Raw genomic sequence first — 20118 nt, 5'->3', positions numbered from 1 at the left:
AACTTGAATATAGGAAGACCTCATAGTGAAAGATCATTTGTAATTAACATTTTCAAATTAATGTTATGTTTACTCATAGCAGAGGATCTGCTCATTAGCTTTCTCATTTAAAGAGGGTGTGGCTGCATTTTTATTCCAGTAATCTCTTGTCTTAGACAGGCTTTTCAAGTGTTGATCTGAAAACTTAAAAGCAAAGTAAATATTTCCTGTGTGCTGTCAGAAAAATTATCCCTTGGGAATGTTTGTTAGAATCATACAGAATTATTCTACTTATTAACATGTTGATTTTTGAATGAGCTAATGGCCATAAAAACTCTTGGAAAAGTACATCTAAGTATTATTTAAACTGGTGCTGACTATGTATATTAAAGTGAGAAATGTTAAATTATAATCATACATCTGGCTATTTATTATAAACATTCCTTCAGAACTTTTCTTTTGGTCCATTTTAAATGTTGAACTAAATGATCTGAAATCTATTATTTAATACTAGCTAATTTAGAAAGCTATCCTATTTTCTTTACCTTATATGTATAAACTGTAAGAACTTTGAAAAAGGAATATTCCTTTCTTGCCACAAGAATGTATTTTGCAAATACGAAACATTTGTAGGCATGTTGCAAAATGATCTAAATGAAATGAAAGACATGAGCACTCATTCTGAAATGGCCTCTTCTCCAGAAAATATGCTGCCACCCTTGCCCCAGGCTCAAAGATATCTGGCAGCAGTCAGTGTTTGACTGATGTTGACAATACAGTTAATTATAACATTATTAGGGACCCAGTTAAAGCTTCATACTTATTAAATACTTTTTTCAATTAAGAAGTCTTCAAAGGTTGATTTCTGTATATGTATGTCATCAGCTTGCTGAGTTGTTCATAATGTTCTCTTAGACCCATTAAGTTATGACCTATTAAAATAAAAAATCAAAGCTGATGCAATAAAGTTATTATTTTCTGATAATCTGAAATTAAAATTTGGAGTATATGATTTACTTTTTCTCTAAAATGAAATTGATTTTTATCTGAAGTATTAGAACAATCTAATAAAAGACCTTCTTACTTTCATTATGCTAGATTTCTCAACCTTTAATTTAAAGATTGGCTTTAGGAGCTATAATGAATCTAAGACATTATTTCTTCCAAGACAATTGTTTTTGTAAATAAAGACACTTCCCCTATAGAAGTTAAATGTCTTATTTAGATCATAAAGTCAGTTAAGAAGAATTAGATAAAGCTCTGGAGTCTTTAGATTATATTTATTGGTGTTCAGTAGAACACATTTGTTAAATTAGCAAACACATAGTTCTTAAATAAGCAACATTGATGTATTTGTTTATTCAAAATACTTATTAACACACTAAATACCAGGAATTTTTATCAGGATTGGAGGTAGATGATACTTTGACTTCATGGAATTTGCTTGTGAATAGAGAAAACACAATTCTAATAACACAATAGGTACAATACAATAAGTGTGGGGTCAAGGAAAAATGCTTTGGAAATGCACAGGTCACTAAACCTAGTGTTGAATGAATGAAGGCTTTCTGGACATGCAGTCTATGCTGTTTGTTCTTAGAAGCAAGAGTTAGGCAAAGAGAAACATGCCTAAAGAAGAAAAGAGCATTCTAGGCAAGGAAAAGCACTGTGAAGGCCTAGAAGCTAAACATTCCCAAGGCTATCATGGTAAAGTGGATCTTCATAAGCCATGCCATTGTATAGTCTAATTGCCTCCTTTCACATAGATAGGTGTGGGAAGGACTTGTGAAACATTTGTTTTAATTAAAAACTGCACCAGTCAAAGCGTTAAAAAATAAACTCCTTAAGGCTGGGGTGAATTCTAGAAATCCATAGTCTAGATGGATTAACTGGTAAAAAATTTGATTTTCAAGTATAAGCTATTCAAAATAACATCTGTGTTGTTATTGTCTTTTCTTGGTTGTTAAATTAAAAGAATATAGAAAGCTTTGGAGTAAAAATACAGAGATTTATATATTTCTTAATTCTTTCCAATACTGAATAAAAAAATTATAGGATATTGTAATTCCTTTTTGGGGATAAATATGGTACACCAGGCAAGGATAATTACTAGTGTTATCATTGTTAAAATATATTTCTGAAAAAGGAAATGAGAATTCAAAGCAAAAAAAAAGAAGAAGAAGAAGTAATGATTCTAACCAGGAAAGTATGATAAACACAAAAATTAGCTTCCTTTGTCACAGATTCTGGAAGTAGCATTTCATGAGACTGACAGAGATTAAAAATTTCAATTTAGGGGCTGGAGCAAGAGCACAGCGGGTAGGACGTTTGCCTTGCACTCGGCCAACCTGGCTTCAATCCCCCGCATCCCATATGGTCCCCCAGGCACTGCCACTGCCAGGAGTCATTGCTGAGTGCAGAACCAGGAGTAACCTCTGAGCATCTCTGGGTGTGACCCAAAAAGAAAAAACAAACAAACAAAAAACCCTTCAATTTAGTGGTCAGATAAAAAATACAGTGAGCAGGACAAATGACTTTGCACTCAGCTTTCCCAGGTTCCACCCCCAGCACCCCATGTAGTCCCCTTAGTTCCACCAGGAGTGATCTCTGGTATCGCACAGCCAAGAGTAAACACTGAGCACTCGAGACCTGGCCCCAGAAACCATAAATGTAGTCAAAACAAGCAATTTTTTTTTAAAGCCCCTGCAATCAGTCTTGTGAAACAAAGTTGCATCTCAGAAAAAATTGCAGAATGGTTGCATAGATTTACCACATGTTTTCTACTGCATAAAATTACCACGTTTTCTACTGCATAGAATTACCACATGTTTTCTACCCAAATTCTCCACTTGTTAATATTTCACAATATTTGCTTTATCACTACTTCCTCTTCCCTATTATGTCTATAATTATTTTACTATGACATCTTAGAAAACATTGCAGATATGATGTTTCAGAGCCCTTATATATGTCTGTTTTATGTATTTAAAAAATAAGAGCATAGGTTGAATATATGTACATTGGGTAGGGCATTTGTCTTGCTCATGGCCACCCAGGATTATGTTCTCAGCATCTCATGTGGTCCCCAGAGAACCACCAGGAGTGATCCCTGAGTGCTGAGTCAGAGAGAAGCCATGAGCATCATTAAGTATGATCCCCAAATCAAAATTAATAAATAGAGAACAATCAGAGAAATTTTTTTTCTATTATTGGTATTGAGGGTGATGACCATACCAGAGTCTCATATACACAAATCCTGCACTCATCTACATAGTATTTTTTTCTTTTAACTTCAAGAAACTGTTATGTCAAGCCTTAGTATTCTAAATTGTCAAGTTGGTACAATATAGTTGGTACTATATCTTGGCAATCTTTATTTTAGAGCCCAAAAAGCATAGTGGGCTTCTTCTTAATGCAGATTTACCAATTTTAGTTTCTTGTTGCATAAGATACAGAGCATGCTTTTGTGATACATACAACCCAAGTATGCTAATATCCATAAAATTAAACCTTGTAGAGAGGTAATCTGAGATTGGTAGTCTCAAAAAGATCATTAATTTGCAAGAAGTGTGAATATTGTTATATTCCATATAGATAAACCTATGTGAAAAGAATGTATTTCATCTTCAAATTATATGACATAAAGCAATAAGATTACTTGGCTTCAGAATTTATTAGTATTATATGTTAAGACAAGATAAGTTAGTAAAGTAAGTTCTTACGTATCTTGCTTAAAATAATGCAACTAAGAAGAACATTTAAAACTAAAAACATGTCGTGCCTATATGGGCTACTTAAATTATTATTATTATTATTTTATTTATTTATTTTTGCAGTTTCGGAGATTAAACTAAGGATTTCTCATTGTAGATGTAAGGAATGCTCTCAATCATTGAGACACACCACCAGCCCTAAATTCCTTTTCTTGACTATAATTTTATTTCACAAACTAATTCAGAGCATGTATTATAATAATGATAATAATTAAGAAGAATAGCTGCCATTTGTATAATGATTACCAGTTTATAAAGTATGCATGGATTATTTCTTTACATTTAAAGCAAGAGCTACCTCCAAATTATTATATTTTGGACATTATGAAATATAAAACTGCAGTTTTTTAGGTAAAGAGTAAATAAATATGCATTGCATAGTCATAATAGTTTAGTAATACAATTGATCAAATATTTTTCTATTTTAAGCGTGAGGTATGTCACAGTTAGCAGGAGGTTCTGTAATGAATGTTCTCGACTTTAGTACCTGACTAGCAGTACATGATTAAATCTATTTCTCCTAAAACAATATTTTATTTTATTTTACTTATTATTTATTTTTTTATTTTTTGCTTTTTGGGTCACACCCGGCTATGCACAGGGGTTACTCCTGGCTCTGCACTCAGGAATTACCCCTGACGGTGCTCAGGGGACCATATGGGATGCTGGGAATAGAACCTGGGTCAGCTGCATGCAAGTCAAATGCCCTACCAACTATGCTATTGCTCCAGCCCCTAAAACAATATTTTATGTTCTCACAATTCTTGTATCTTTAAATTTTTCTAAGAGAAAATGGTATAATTTGAGTTGAGAGATCTTTTCATCTAACCACTTCCATGAAATTGTTTTTATTCAGACTGTTTTTCTTTTATAGACCCTACATTTATGTCACCAAATTTTTTCAGAACAAAATCTAGGAAGTTAGAGGACACATTACAAAGCTGTCTTCTTCACGTATAATATATGACAATATTATATAAGATAATTTTAGCAGTTTTATTATTTTATTAGATTATACACCTATTAGAGGAATATTATTAGTTTTCTATACTTTGTAATTTAAAAATAATTAATGTGTCATTTATTCATTTTTGTGTGATTTTAGTTTGGGGTACAGTGCCAGAGATTAAACCCAGGACCTCATACATTTGAGGCATCTATTCTACCACTGAAATATATTAAGTCCCCCGTCCCCCCACATACAAACATCTTCCAGAGCAGGGCACTAGGCCCACCAGAGCACACCTGGTGGTGTTCCTTGGGGGCAATATTATACAGAAGTTGAACTTGGAGTTTCATGCATGCAAGGCGTGTAGTCTAACCATTCGAGCTACCCCTCTGGTCTTAAGTAAGCCTTTTCAGAAATAACAAGATGAGGTAGTTTTCATAGAATATAATTTGATGTGGAGATTTATCTTTTAAATCATAGTCAATGATGTTCTTCATATCTTATTAAATATTTTGGTGGTTTAATTTTATAATTAAGGAGCTGAAATATTAAAACATTTGTTCATAATTTTTGGAAAATGAAACTTTGTTAAATGCCCAATTATATCACTCATTTTGAGGTTCCACTTTATTAAAAGCATGAATAAAATGACAAAAATTATGCCAATAATTGCTAAAGTTTTGGATGTATCAATGAAAACAATTGGTTGTACCAGTGAAAACTTCTTTCACCACAGCAATTGCATCAGATTACAACTGTAACAGGAACTAAGACCACATATAAATTGCACATCATGACTTTACAGGAGGGAAATAGCTTCATAATGGTGGGGGGTGAGGCAGGGTGGTGGGAAGGAAGATATTAAATGGATGTACAAAATATTGATTCTTCTCACAGATGATAGAATAGTAATTTGATCAAACCTCATGATAATTAAGAAGATATTATTTCTGCTTTGGATAAAATTTTTCTCATATATTTAATCACATTACTTGCAATAGCAGTTTTTTTTTAGCTGATGTAGATTAAAGCATTTTGTCTGAACATGCTTTTAAGGAATTCAGGTTATGGGTATTAGTTCTCATGAGTCATTAACTTCAGATCAAAAGTTAAACTGTAGAAATTTCCTTCCAATAACCTGACATAAAATTATAAGTGGTCTCTGGAGGAATGAGAAGAAAAATGTGGAAAAGATTGAATATGGAGACAAAAACACACATTCATAGACTAAAAGTGTCATTGATAACTTCTTTTGTGGATAAAACAAAAAACACATTAGCTTTAAAAATGTATCAGGTTTAAAAATTAATAACTGATTCATTAGATAATAAATATTGCTGAAGGATGAGAACAATATAAAAAATTGAGATAGAGTTTTCTCAAAGAGATAATACAGAGTGGCAATTTTCTTATATAAATTTTATGTTTTCTTAAAGATCTAGAAAACATGTCAGAGCAATATTTTGACAGCATAAATAAGGATTGTGGAAATGGTGATCACTGAAATAATTTTTAGCACATAATGGAAGACCATTCAAGGAGAAAATTACATCTGAAATTTGTGAATTTGTGAATAGAGTTTTGAATCTGAATTCACTCCTATAGATTTTCATATATCATTGTCCTTTATAAAACTAAACATTAGGTTCAGCCATTTTTTTCATGGTACTGATTAATCCTAAACACCTCTGAAGTTTGTTAAGTGATCTCTATTAAACCAAGTAATTTAAATCATCCATTCTCCATTCCACAGGATGCAAGGTCTTTCTAAAATATAAATGAAATCAAGCTGCTTTCATTTTTAAAAATCTTTTGTTTCCCAAAGAAAAATAATGTTTGGTGATAACTTTGAAATGTTTAACCATGAGAGAAATCTTCTGTCAGCATTGCATTCTTTGCCCCAGTAACTTTCAGCTTTTCAAATATGTCAAGCTTCTATTAATATTTCTGCCACGTTAATCTTGAGTCACTTGAGAAGAGGCTGAGATTAGCCAGCATTCCCAAATTTCAGAAATCTCTTTAGCTTATTTGTTTTCCAGGCAGAGTAGAGTAGTTGCAAATTCTTTGAGATAAGAGGCGATGTGTTAGTGCTTTTGAACAGATTTGGTATGTAATGGGTGGTCTGTGAATCTAGAATAATGAAATAAATCACTGGTGCTCCTATTCAGCAATTGTGCTTCTTTTGAGAGGTCATTGGAACTGTGAAGTCTAAACTGAGTTTGCCAAGGAAAAGCCACATTTCTGTGTAGAGATTGTGGAATTATAGAATAAGACTCCCTCAAATAAATTCTCATTTGCTATTTTGTTTTGGATTGTAAGGTCAAGTTTACTCTATGTATTGTGTATGGGAGAGGTGGTGTACATGTGTGGTGGTTTGTGCTTTCTTTCATTAATTTATTTTGTTATAGCTTAGGTAGCATGATTATAATAGACTTAACTTTCATGAATTTGATGAACACTTTCTACATCTCCCTATTTTTCCCTTGCAGATACTTAAAAATGTCGATGGTATCAGAATTCCTCAAGCAGGCCTGGTTTATTGATAATGAAGAGCAAGAATACATTGTGAGTCAAGTGACAATAAAGTAACTGAGTTAAATCACAATACAGAAACCAATATTAATGAATGGAGGATAATTTTTTTCTTTCTCATTCACAGAAAACTGTAAAAGGGTCCAAAGGTGGCTCTGGGTCTGCAGTGTACCCCTACCCCACCTTTAATCCATCCTCAGATGTTGAGGCTTTGCACAAAGCAATAACAGTTAAAGGTAATTATGAGTTCCCCAACCCCCCCATGATATTTCAGAATGGTCTTATGAATGGCTATTGAAAAGACATGTTCAGTGGCATCTGTTTCATTATAAATATATTTTTAAAATGTGATGTCAAATGAAAATACACTTACTTTCAGAATACAGGAACTTTTGGTCAAATCAATGGAATCCATACAGATATGACTAATTTCTTTCTTCCTTTCATTTCTTTGTGGTGAGAGGAAATCCAGCAGTTTAATCTCAGGGTTTAACTCCTGGCTCTGTGCTCAGGGGCCACTCCTGACAGTGCTTGGGGGAACCATAGGCAAGTCAGGGATTGACCCAGGGTTGACCACACGCAAGGCAATTGCCACAATTAACTCCTAAACTATCTCTCTGGCCCCACAAGAAATATCCTAAACAGTTGATTTCTAGTAGAAATTCAGTGTTGAAATATCTGTTCCCATAGGGACTTTAAAAATAAACAAATATATTTTAATAAAATACTGTTTACATATATATATATTTAAAATCCCAGTATAAATCACCAGTGAAGTCATTTGGAGATGGCTTATTTGTAGGAAATATTTTATTTTTAAATTTATTTATTTTTTGATTGAATCACAGTGAGACACACAGTTATAAATGTGTTCATGATTGGGTTTCAGCCATAAGATCTTTCAAGACCCATCCCTTCACCAGTATACATTTCCCACCGCTAATATCCACTGTCTCATTCCTGCCACCACCCTCATACCCCACCCCAAAGACAGTCTGCCACTATGGCAAGCAATTTTTTCTCCCTGCCTCCTGCCATCCCCCCACCCTCCCTTCCTCCCCTCCCCTCTCCCTTTCGTTCTGGGCATTATGGTTTGCAATATAAGTACTGACAGGCTACCGTGTTTATCCCTTTACCTACCCTCAGCACTCAATATTTGTCCAGAGTGATCATTTCCATCTATCATTGCCATAGTGGTCCCTTTTCTATCCTAACTGTCTCCTCTACTTGTGACAAGCTTGGGATGGATTTTATTATGCACCTAAATATCCCTCTCTTTTTCCCCTTCTATCCTTTTCCTTTTTGTTCCTTCTATGATGACTAGCAATCATATGGACTGGTTGTGGTGATCACACATTTAACTGTGGTGCTTGCACATGTGATTGTGATGCTTGTCAAGGAGTGAATGTCTGGTTTTAGTGCTTGCACTCAACCATGGAGCTCACCAGGAGTCATGCATCTTAGATGCAGTACCAGTACACTCACTCATTCACTCTGAATTATACTCCTGATCAGTGTTCATACGTCTTTAGTGTGATTCTCCCTGGGGTTTGCACTCTAAAGCTGTGTTGCTCTATTACAATGACTGTTAATACTCACTTTTGCAGCACCAGGAGTTACAAACAACAAAGATGCCAGGACTCACCCTGGTGCACATGAACAGTGCTGAGGAGTCAAACTCATGGTCTCACACATGGAAGGCACACACCTTTATCCACCAAGCTATCCCCTGGACCCCTCTCGTAACATTTGAACTAGGATAAGACACTGAAGCACAGGAATTCTAGGGATCAGTTCTTTTACTACTCAAAGGAGGGGACGATAATCCATAACGTTCCCTCAATATGCATAGAATGTCACTCCTGCATTCTAGATATAATTTGTTTTTCTTTGTTAGGAAGTTTATTCAGAGAAACTTGGTCTTGAATCATTTGGTATCAAGGATTGATGATAAAACTCTGTTGTAAACAGTTTGATCTTTCTATTTCCAGGTGTGGATGAAGCAACCATCATTGACATTCTTACTAAGAGAAATAATGCACAGCGTCAGCAGATCAAGGCAGCCTATCTCCAGGAAAAGGGGAAGGTAGGTGGGCAGGGCAAATTTGAAACTTTAATTTCAATCACACTTATGTTGAAACATGGATGTTGAAGCATAGTTTCCTGGTTTTAATGAAATACATTACAATGCATTTCATTACAAGTAGAACTAGAATTGCAGTATTTAACCACATAGTTGCAACTTAACCAGTTTTAGAGAATTTATTGATCTAATACATTGGACACTTCAGTTTAAGTGGAGGATGGTAGTACTCCATACCAGAGAAAATTTGTTAATTTGAATATAAGCATTGAGTTTATCATGGGCAATAAAGAAAACATTCTGATTTAAATGTGCTTTCTACTAATATTTAATCTGAGGTGATTAATGCCTAAATGTAGATTATACCTGCATACATTTCTATATTAAAGGTACGCTTTACACTATTTTTCTACCACATATGGGTAATTTTTTTTGTAAAGAATTTTGATTGAAAATTCTGTAATGCTAATGCCTTAAGTAGCATTTACTTCAACTACTGAAAACTTGAATGTCTACTTTCAAAGTATTCTTATTATTGTTTCTGTTAATTCACAAACTTCTAGGTTTTACCTTTATGAATTATTTTCCGCATTAATAATTGTGATTCTGTCCTTTAATTTATCAGGAATTCAGTAAATTTTATTTTAATCACTCTAAAATGAAAAGATTAGAATGGCTTCTAAATGCCTGGGCCCTTTTGTTTATAGAGAAGAGGAGCTCTAAAACGCTCAGCCATTGATGTAGCACTCAGCATACTGTGACCTGAAGGTCAGATCTCATCGCTGTGTAACTGAAGTCTTGATAACCTCTGTTCCAGCCCCTGGACGCTGATCTAAAGAAAGCCCTCACAGGTCACCTTGAGGAAGTTGTCTTGGCTCTCTTAAAAACTCCAGCTCAGTTTGATGCTGATGAACTCTATGCTGCCATGAAGGTAAATCCTTTGATTTTGAGCAAACCTCCTCTCAAGACAATGTAATGGTGAAGTCCCCTTATGTCTACTATCATTTCCTCAATATCTAGCATAGCACCTGTCAAGTGGGAATAAAATGAATGAATTCATTCACAACAATAATGCTATTTTGTCCTACTCATGATGGCACTATATAATCATATATGTATTTGTCCTAAATATTGATATCAAACCCACTTTTGGTTAATAGCAGCAAAAGAAAGCTTATTATAATAATAATCAAACTGTGGCTATTTACTAATTACAAAGTATTGTGGGGAAATTGAAATAGATGTCAAGTTTGAACAAATTTCAGGTTACAAAAGCTAGTTGATACTCTTAACAGGAGATGTTTCTCTATCTCTTTTTATCCCTTAAAGGGTGCTGGAACTGATGAAGATACTCTGAATGAGATCTTGGCATCAAGATGTAACAGAGAAATCCGAGAAATTAATAGAGTCTATATGGAAGGTAAGTTTTGGTGTTCAACAGTTCAAATGCTTTAATTGAAATGGAAAACTTACTTAGCATTTCTTTTAATTGAGGGTACATTCAACTTAAAAAAATGTTGAGCTGGGGAGAGAGCTCAGCAGGCTTCCTTTGTATACAGGATTCCTGAGTTCGGTCCCTGATATTGCATGTTCCTCCGAGCACTGCCAGAGTGACTCCTGAAAACAGAGATGGGACACATTTTGCCAAATGTACCCCCAAAGCTGAAACAAATTAATGTGGGGTGTTAATTATAGGGTTTTCAGAAACTGCATATTAAACTGGTTCTTATCAATTTTGCATCTCCTTAGAAAATGTTCCTGTAAGAATAAAATATCACATTTTTATCATATTTAACGAACATTCTAAAAAACACTAATTTTTACTTAATTTTTTATTATTTTGATACTTATTTCACAAAAAGAGCTCCATTTTTAGAAAGCAATAGAAATATATAATCTTCAAATAATTTGTCATTGAGGAGGGAAAGCACTAAATACTTATCTAATCATCTGTGAAAAGGTTTAATTTACCCTTCATGAACATAAGGGTCATATTATAACTCACTCTTAACTGTTAGCTGGACCCATGAAGATGAAAGACATCTTGTCTTCCTTTTTTGAGGGGGGGGTCACACCCGGTGATGCACAGGGGTTATTCCTGGCTTATGCACTCAGGAATTACTCCTGGCCATATGGGATGCTGGGAAACAAACCCGGGTTGGCCTCGTGCAAGGCAAACTCCCTACCCGCTGTGCTATTGCTCCAGCCCCATCTTGTCTCACTTTAAGTCTTCAATGAACATTTCTTCTCAACGATAAATCCAGTGTTGTCAAGAGATTAGCTGCACCTGAGTCTTGGGCAATTCTGAGTTTTAAACTATTTTCCTTTTCTTGGTTTTCAAGTTCCCAGTAAATTTATATCTCAGTCTAATATGTGACATGATATAAGATATTTTGGCCTATTTTTTCAGTCTCTCTATAGAGAATGTACCAGCCCTACATATTATTTTCAGAGCAACATAAACAGGAATCAGAATAAGGAAATTTGTAACCGCATCTTGTAATTATTATTTTACTACTAGTATTTATCTTAGATCATTTTAAAGTGACAATAGTCAAGAGGGTCACTATTGGGTTTTTTTTGCTTGATATAAGATTTTATAGTAGTAAATGTACATATTCTCTCCTCCTACCCAAAATATAGTTCAATGAGAACTTACAGAATTTCTGTGTAATTGTAAAGATAGTTCATTTTTAGTTGCAATTTTCTTTTTATAATTATTTATTTTTATAGTTAAGACAAGTGTTTAAACAATTTTTAGAATTCAGTAAAATTTTAAATCTATATTTTCACATTTATACATATGTTACACATATTTACCTAACTCCTTGAGGTTGATGGAATGCACCTGGATGTTGTTGACTCTGCTCGAGCAAATCGATGAACAACGGGATGACAGTGATACAGTGACACAGATTTATTAAACTGTATCACATATATTTATAATTGTTAAAGTAGATAATCTGTATTCAAGCAAGTACTTGTAGTTATTCTTTTAAATAAATGTTACAGTAATCCCATTGTTATTTTCTCTTTATTTATTTATTTATTTATTTATTTATTTGGCCATACCTGGCAGTGTTCAGGGCTTACTCCTTGCTCTGTACTCGTGGTACTCAAAGAAACATATTACAGTGCTGGGGATTGAACCTGGCGGGCTATGTATAAGGCAAACACACTACCTGCTATATTATTTCTTTAAGGTTTTTTTCTCAATTTCAGTATTATAATAATTTATACAATGATTCAATGATGCTTATATTTTTATAGTTTTTATATATTTTTATTAGCAATGTTAGCTATATTTCTTCCTTTGTCTTATAGGAAATACATTTGATAATTCAAAGTTTTACTTGCTCTCATTTCTCTATTTTTATTCTTCAAATACTAATATTTAAACATTATTGAACAATTGGCATAGCAAATAACAGGTATCAGGCATATCATTACATCATCATCATCATCATCGTCACCAATTTGCTACAAGATTAAGATTTCTCTTTTTTTCCTCAGAACATAAGAGAGAGCTGGCTAAAGACATTGCCTCAGACACGTCTGGAGAATATCGGAAGGTTTTGCTTTCTCTATGTAAGGTAAAATTCAAAAGCTTCAGGAACTTCCCCCTGTATGAAGATGAAAGTCTTAAATTTCATTATCCTCTGGAAATTTGCTCTCTTCCTCAAGAACATTTCTTTGTCGTTTTAAAGAGGATTAAGTTCTTCATGTGATAACATGTGTGAAACCAATATAAGAGAATGGAATTTTTTCCAGGGTGACCGATCTGAGGACGTGAGCCTAAATGAAGACTTGGCTGACACTGATGCCAGGGTAAGCAAGTACCTACAAGTTCCCCGAGAACTGACTTTCTATTCCAAATAGGTTTATGTTAGAGGAGATTAGCACTAGCTACCGTCCTTGTTACAGCAAACCTAGGATCCTCTGAAAGAACAACGTCACCCACTAATCATTCCCTGAATCATGTGCATTGATCGTCCTATACGTGAGCTGTCCTACAGAGAAAAATGAGGCATCGACATTTTGAATAGACCTTATAAAAAATTTGGATAGTATTATATTAAAAGAAAATAAGGCTGATTTTGATGAATCATTTTCAAGAATAGTTTGTTGCAAAAACACAACTTTCTTATCTTTCTTTTTTCATTCCTTTCCATTTTAAGACTATGGAGACTTTGTGATGTATGCTTATTAATGGTCACATGGATTATGTGATCCTGAGGGGTGAGGATAATTTGTATTGCAGTTAACAGAGAAAAACTGTGATAAGGCATGGATTCTCTTTTTTCCATTTACAAAAGCAGTAAAATTGCAGTCAAATAAGGCCAGATTATTTAAGATTTCATAGTTTGTTATGAAGTTAGAAATTTGGAAGTTGTGGCATAATTGGAATTTAAATCCAGGAATTGTCCTCGCCATCAACATTTAAGATGCAGATTTTAGTTGTTACTGATTTAATAGTAATGTTTGACAATTTCTATATTTTAAAGGTTTTAGATAAACATTTGGAAGTGTCATAATATAAAGCACATTCTTAAAGTAATTTGATTTAACCAAAGTGTTTTTTCACACTCTAGTCTCAACTTTGGAAGGCATTCCACTACATTGTGGAATAAGAGACCTGACAAAGAAAGTTTCTATCTTCAAGAAATTTGAAATCTTAGCATTATCAGTTTAAGTCATATTAGATGCAGGCAGCTGTCAGAAATCTGACACTATTTTGCAGATAACAAGTCAGCAGATAACCAAGTATTCATTTTTGTGTTACTCGACAGGCCTTATTCGAAGCAGGAGAAAGAAGAAAAGGCACCGATGTCAATGTCTTCAGTACCATCTTGACCACCAGGAGCTATCCCCATCTTCGCAGAGGTAAGAATTTAAAAAAATAATAAAATTCTCCCCAGAAACTATTCATAAAAATATATTTTGTTTGTGTTATATTAAAAGGAAAGAGAGATGTCTCAATCAGCCACAAACTGCACTCAATGAATATAGTGCTCTTGAATCTTTAATAACATTTTGCACATATCCCACTTTCAGCAGCCATTTTATAGTATTTGAAATATATTTTTGTGACCGTAATATATAAATATAGAACACTATTTCTATGCTTCCCCTATTTCTACCTTTACTCCCGCAATATATGTAACATATGTGACAATATATGTGCTCCCAATAGATCAACTGATATTGCAGTGAAGAAAAATGAGGAAAGGATCAGTGAAGAAAATAATATGTAGATGCTGCAGAGGGTAAAAAAAGGACTATCTTCGAGCACAAGATTTAACTCTGAGATTTCTGGAAGGGAAAATCATGAGGATTGCCTCAAGTACATTATAGTAGAATAGTATACTGAGTTCCAATATGCAATTAAGAGAAGTTTACTACAAAGACTCTTACGGATAAGAGAAGATTAATTTACTATGACACTTAGTTCTGATATATTGCTATGGTTGTCAATCACATACCACTTCTGATAAATGTCAACACTTGTAAAAATGTCTCTGGATTCTATAAGAGCACCAACATAATCATGGCAGTTACATTCATAGGAGAAGATGAAGCTTTCAAAATATGTTCATTGAGTAAAATGTTTTGACATGCAGATATTCTAAAGAAAATAGTTGCTCTGAGTCTGCTAAAGCATGCTAAAGCATTGGCTGCTGTGTATGTTTCTAAGTTTAAATTTATTTACTTAGTCTTTCAGAAGTACAGCAAGTACAGTGAGCATGACATGAACAAGGTACTGAAACTGGAGATGAAAGGTGACGTCGAAAAATGCTTCCAAACCATTGGTATGTAGGCCTGGAGAGAAAGTACTAACTTGAAATTGTTAATGTTGTCTATAATACATTAAGAAAATGAACAAAGATAAAACTGAATAACTCCCACCTCCTCTGAGTCCAGATAATCTGAGTCTAAGGTTTCAAAAATAGACAAAATTGAAGATTATGCAATGAATATTTAGTTAAAGGTAGACAGTAAGCTTTTAAATTCAATAGGTATTATTTCTTTGTCCAGAAGATAGGCAGATGAGAAATACTTAGGGAGCAGTTACTCATGCCAAGTGATGCACAAGGCTAAACTTAGCACAAAAGAAAAGTTAGAATGGCCATTGAGAGCATGGCATTTAGAATCAGATAAATGTAGATTCAAATTATGGCTTGTCACTTGATGACTGAATAATCATGTTCAAGACCAGAGGGTCCAATTCATTCAATCTCTGGCAGCTCTTGGGATCTTTTGAGGAATCAAAGTTCTCAAGATCTTTTTTGTTTCATTTTGATTTTCTCTCTTGGAGTCACATCTGATGCTGTTCAGGACTTATTCCTGGTTCTGCACTCAGGGATCACTCCTGGCCAGGCTCGGGGAACCATGTGTGTTGCCAGGAATCAAGTAGGCTTAGAATCACGCAAGAGAAGTACCCTACTGATCCTACTATAGCCGGGCCCAGTTTTCATGTCATTTAGATGACCAACCAGAGTTTACAATCTGCATTCTAAATGGTGTACCTCAAACAGTAATAGGCACTCACATCTCTTGAAAATCTAGTATAAATACAGATTCCTTTATTTGAGTGGGGCCCAGAATTCTGCATTTCTTTTTTTTTTTTCTTTTTGGGTCACACCCGGCAATGCACAGGGGTCATTCCTGGCTCATGCACTCAGGAATTACCCCTGGCAGTGCTCAGGGGACCACATGGGATGCTGGGATTCGAACCCGGGTCGGCCGCGTGCAAGGCAAACGCCCTACCTGCTGTGCTATCACTCCAGCCCCAATTCTGCATTTCTTACAATTTCCTAGTTAATGCCAATTCTTTTGGTCCAAGGATTATACTTTGAGTAGTAATTTAGTAATCTGAATTCTCTTTGCAACATGAAAATAGCCTATGTTCCATGGGTAAATGGGCCTTTAATGCCCATTAACCAACTTTTAGTAGGAAAAGTAAATTTTACCCAAGATAGCAAAATCACCTTGGATTTAAGAAGATTTAAATTGGAAGAAGACAGAGGGTGTTATAAAGGAAAAAGATATTCAAAACCACCCTCTAGAGAGTCTCTCATAAGCCATAAACCCCACATAGGGTCACAGAGTAGACTGAGGATGGAGAACAGAATCTTGCTCGTAAAGGGCTGAGGCAGTGAGTCATCAACTGGAAGTGCACACGTCTTCGGTTCAAGGAGCTGCATCTCATGACTGTGAGGGCTACTATGAGCAGCCTTTGCAGCTTCCTTCCTTTACTGTCAGGGTGCCCCAGCCCCCATCCACACAGACTCTAGAATCCTTACTGCACAACTTGCTCTTTCTGCTTTCTTTTATGTCCATGTATTAATTAAACTCTCTCTCTCTCTCTCTCTCTCTCTCTCTCTCTCTCTCTCTCTCTCAGTGATGTGTGCCACAAGCAAACCAAGGTACTTTGCTGAGGAGCTTCACCGTGCCATGAAGGTAATGTTTGCCTACGGCTTTCTTCGGAGAAAATTGTTCTTTGTGGCAGAACACCTCTCATTGTTTGGCATTATACTTATTTTAATATCTTCTCATCAACACCTTTATTGCAAACCACAACACCTAATCAGAGAGAGAGAACAAAAGGGAATACCCTGCCATAGTGGCAGTGTGGGGTGGTGGGGGGGACGGGACTGGGGAGGGTGGGAGAGATGCTGGGTTTACTGGTGGTGGAGAATGGGCACTGGTGAAGGGATGGGTTCTCGAACTTTGTATGGGAGAAACATGAGCACAATAATGTATAATTCATTTCAATTCTTAATGTAATTTTATTAAATCAATAAAGTCCAGATGACAAAAAAAAGAAAAATCATTGTGCAGCCAATGTAGGGGAGGGGGTTGGGGGTCGGGTGGGAATAATGTATTGCCTTATTAGAATAAAATTCTGCTGGATTTGTTGTTGATGACTATAAGAAACACCATTCTTTATTTTGGACAGGGCATTGGGACTCGTCATAAGAAATTGATCAGAATTATGGTTTCCCGTTCTGAAATCGACATGAATGATATCAAAGTATACTATCAGCAGCTGTATGGCATCTCTCTTTGCCAAGCCATCCTGGTATGTTGTAATTTTCATAAGACTAACTCACAAATGGCAAACCCTTCAAAGAGAAAGGCTGACTTAACATATCTTTAAGTGTATTACATAAGGTAAATTTGCTATATTAGAATACTTTTAGGTAAACTGAGCTTTCACTCTTAGTTGATTCTATACTGAAAGTCAATGCTTCCTTCCTTCCTTCCTTCTTTCCTTCCTTCCTTCCTTCCTTCCTTCCTTCCTTCCTTCCTTCCTTCCTTCCTTCCTTCCTTCCTCCCTTCCCTCCTTCCTTCCCTCCTTCCTTCCCTCCCTCCTTCGTCCTTCCTTCCTTCCCGCCCGCCTTCCTGCCTTCCTGCCTTCCTGCCTGCCTGTCTGCTTTCCTGCCTGACTGCCTGCCTTCCTGCCTGCCTGCCTTCATTTCTTTCCTTTTCTCTCTTTTTCTTCCTTCCTTCCTTCCTTCCTTCCTTCCTTCCTTCCTTCCTTCCTTCCTTCCTTCCTTCCTTCCTTTCTCTCTCTCCTTCCTTCCTTCCTTCCTTCCTTCCTTCCTTCCTTCCTTCCTTCCTTCCTTCCTTCCTTCCTTCCTTCCTTCCTTCCTTCCTTCCTTCCTTCCTTCCTCCCTCCCTCCCTCCCTCCCTCCCTCCCTCCCTCCCTCCCTCCCTTCTTTCTTTCTTTCTTTCTTTCTTTCTTTCTTTCTTTCTTTCTTTCTTTCTTTCTTTCTTTCTTTCTTTCTTTCTTTCTTTCTTTCTTTCTTTCTTTCTTTCTTTCTTTCTTTCTTTCTTTCCTTCTTTTCTTTCTTTCTTGCCACACCCAACAACATTCAGGACTTATACCTGGCTCTGTACTCAGAAATCACTCCTGGTAGTGCTTGGGAGACCATACGAGGGTGCTGGGGTCCTGAACCTGAGTTGGCTACATGCAAGGCAAGCACCTTAGCCATTGTACTATTTCTCCAGCCCCATAAATTTTTCATTACTCATGTAGATTCAACTTCCTACACATAAATTTAGCAATTAAACTAGTCTTAGAGAATTTATCTTATACTAAATATTAATCAGGATACTAGGATCATTATTCTATTTCTTCCCTTTGATTTCTTTAAAGTAAAATGTATAAAAAGAATTCAAATTTAAGTTATCTCACGCTAAAATTAAACTTTCTAAATTATTAAAAGGTGGGTTCCTATAAAAATTAAATTTATTTTTGTTCAATGAATAAAATATATCAAGAAAAAGTAAGAAAATGAAATTTTTTCTCTGGTGAACAAGTTAGATATTTCTTACTTTGATATAAAATTACATTTTATTCTACTTAATTCTTTGCAATTTTGGGGGAAAAATTATGACACAATTTACAACATCATTCAGAGATGTTCACAGTTTAAATCATGAAGATTATTGCTATTTATATAATGAATAATTAACAAATATCAATTATCAGCTATAATGATTATATAATTTAAGTATATTCATTATCTTTTTAAAAGTTCTAAATAACAGATGTGTTTTGATGCACAGTATATAATTGTTTATCTAATAATACAATAACTTATAAAGACATACTGATTATGATTTCAGTTATCATTAAGTATATTCTGTTCTTTATTCAACAGGATGAAACCAAGGGCGATTATGAAAAAATTCTGGTGGCTCTGTGTGGAGGAAACTAAATATCCCTATATGGTCTTAAACATTTAATCAGAAGATTTTTTCACCATTTTTGTTAATTCTGTACCTTAGGCTTAAGTAGAATCCTTTGCAGTAGAAATAGTTTTTTTAATTGCTTTCTGAATGAAATATACAATATTATTAGAAAAATATTAGTAGGAATAAATTTTATAAAGTATATTTATCCCCAAATATAAAGCTGTAAGCAACTTGCTTTAGCAATATTTCTGAAGAAAGGTGTTTGTGTTACTAAAAATAAAAATATTTTACAAGATCATTGGTGTGCATTGGTTTTTCTATTCTGTTTTTTTTTCTGTGTGTAATAAAATGTCTAAGTTTAATTTCAAGGGATAGGAGCATGGATTTTGATTTATAGTAATTTAATGAAATTTATTTTGCATAGTAAAAATATTCACAGTTAGAAATGGTTTTCTTACATTTTAAGAGTGGCAAGATAGTTAAAATAATTTTATATCGATCAATTTATTTCACCATCATTATAATAAGGGGACACAGAGCTGTGTTTTATGAACCAGAATAAATATTAAATTAAAATGTCAATAAACATTCCTCACATTTAAAAGCGAGCACTTGAATGTTTAATTTTCTAAGAAATTCCTAAACTATGTATCAGAGAGACTGTACCATTTAACTTTACCATGATAAGCATATGAGTAATCCAATTCCTTTATAAACTTGCCAGCATTTGGTATGACAATACTTTGTTTTTTGGCAACAGTTAATTCTTATTGTTGAGTTGTGAGAGCTTCTCATACATATACTCAATTAGGGTCCTTTGCTGAATATGTGGTTTGCAAATATTTTTCCCGTTATGACTTGTCTTTTTACCTCTTAATAGAGTCTTTCTCTGACAATGATTTTAAGTTTTAACAAGGCGTGTGTTTTCGATTTCTCTCAGTTCTGACTGCTTCTGCTGCCGTGTTCCCACACTCTGACCTTCCCTTTGGTCTGGAAACGAGCTGTCCTTCTTCCTCAAGGTTTTATAGTTTTCTTGCTTTATATTTACATTTGTGCTCCATTTTTTAGCTAGTGTGTGTGAAATTTAAGTGAATATT

The 20118-nt window shown here is 34.7% G+C and overlaps 1 protein-coding gene across 3 annotated transcripts in view; it reads left to right on the top strand.

Annotated features, from left to right (window-relative positions):
- ANXA1 (annexin A1) overlaps positions 1 to 19310 on the top strand; it is a 190630-nt gene extending 171320 nt beyond the window's left edge. For all 3 annotated transcript variants that reach the window (XM_055141731.1, XM_055141738.1, XM_004612958.2), the window contains 12 exons: positions 7191 to 7266; positions 7361 to 7469; positions 9225 to 9319; positions 10134 to 10247; positions 10646 to 10736; positions 12830 to 12909; positions 13088 to 13144; positions 14107 to 14200; positions 15031 to 15126; positions 16719 to 16777; positions 17277 to 17399; positions 18988 to 19310. In XM_055141731.1, the coding sequence (XP_054997706.1) occupies positions 7191 to 7266; positions 7361 to 7469; positions 9225 to 9319; positions 10134 to 10247; positions 10646 to 10736; positions 12830 to 12909; positions 13088 to 13144; positions 14107 to 14200; positions 15031 to 15126; positions 16719 to 16777; positions 17277 to 17399; positions 18988 to 19044 (1051 nt within the window). In that variant the 3' untranslated portion in view covers positions 19045 to 19310. The remainder of the gene's footprint in view (positions 1 to 7190; positions 7267 to 7360; positions 7470 to 9224; positions 9320 to 10133; positions 10248 to 10645; positions 10737 to 12829; positions 12910 to 13087; positions 13145 to 14106; positions 14201 to 15030; positions 15127 to 16718; positions 16778 to 17276; positions 17400 to 18987) is intronic.
- Positions 19311 to 20118: the final 808 nt, after the last annotated feature.

This window comes from Sorex araneus, chromosome 1 (genome assembly GCF_027595985.1).
Source record: "Sorex araneus isolate mSorAra2 chromosome 1, mSorAra2.pri, whole genome shotgun sequence".
NCBI classification, from domain to species: Eukaryota; Metazoa; Chordata; class Mammalia; order Eulipotyphla; family Soricidae; genus Sorex; species Sorex araneus.
Note: the sequence above shows the minus strand (reverse complement) of the source record. Positions and strands in the feature narration are given on the sequence as shown.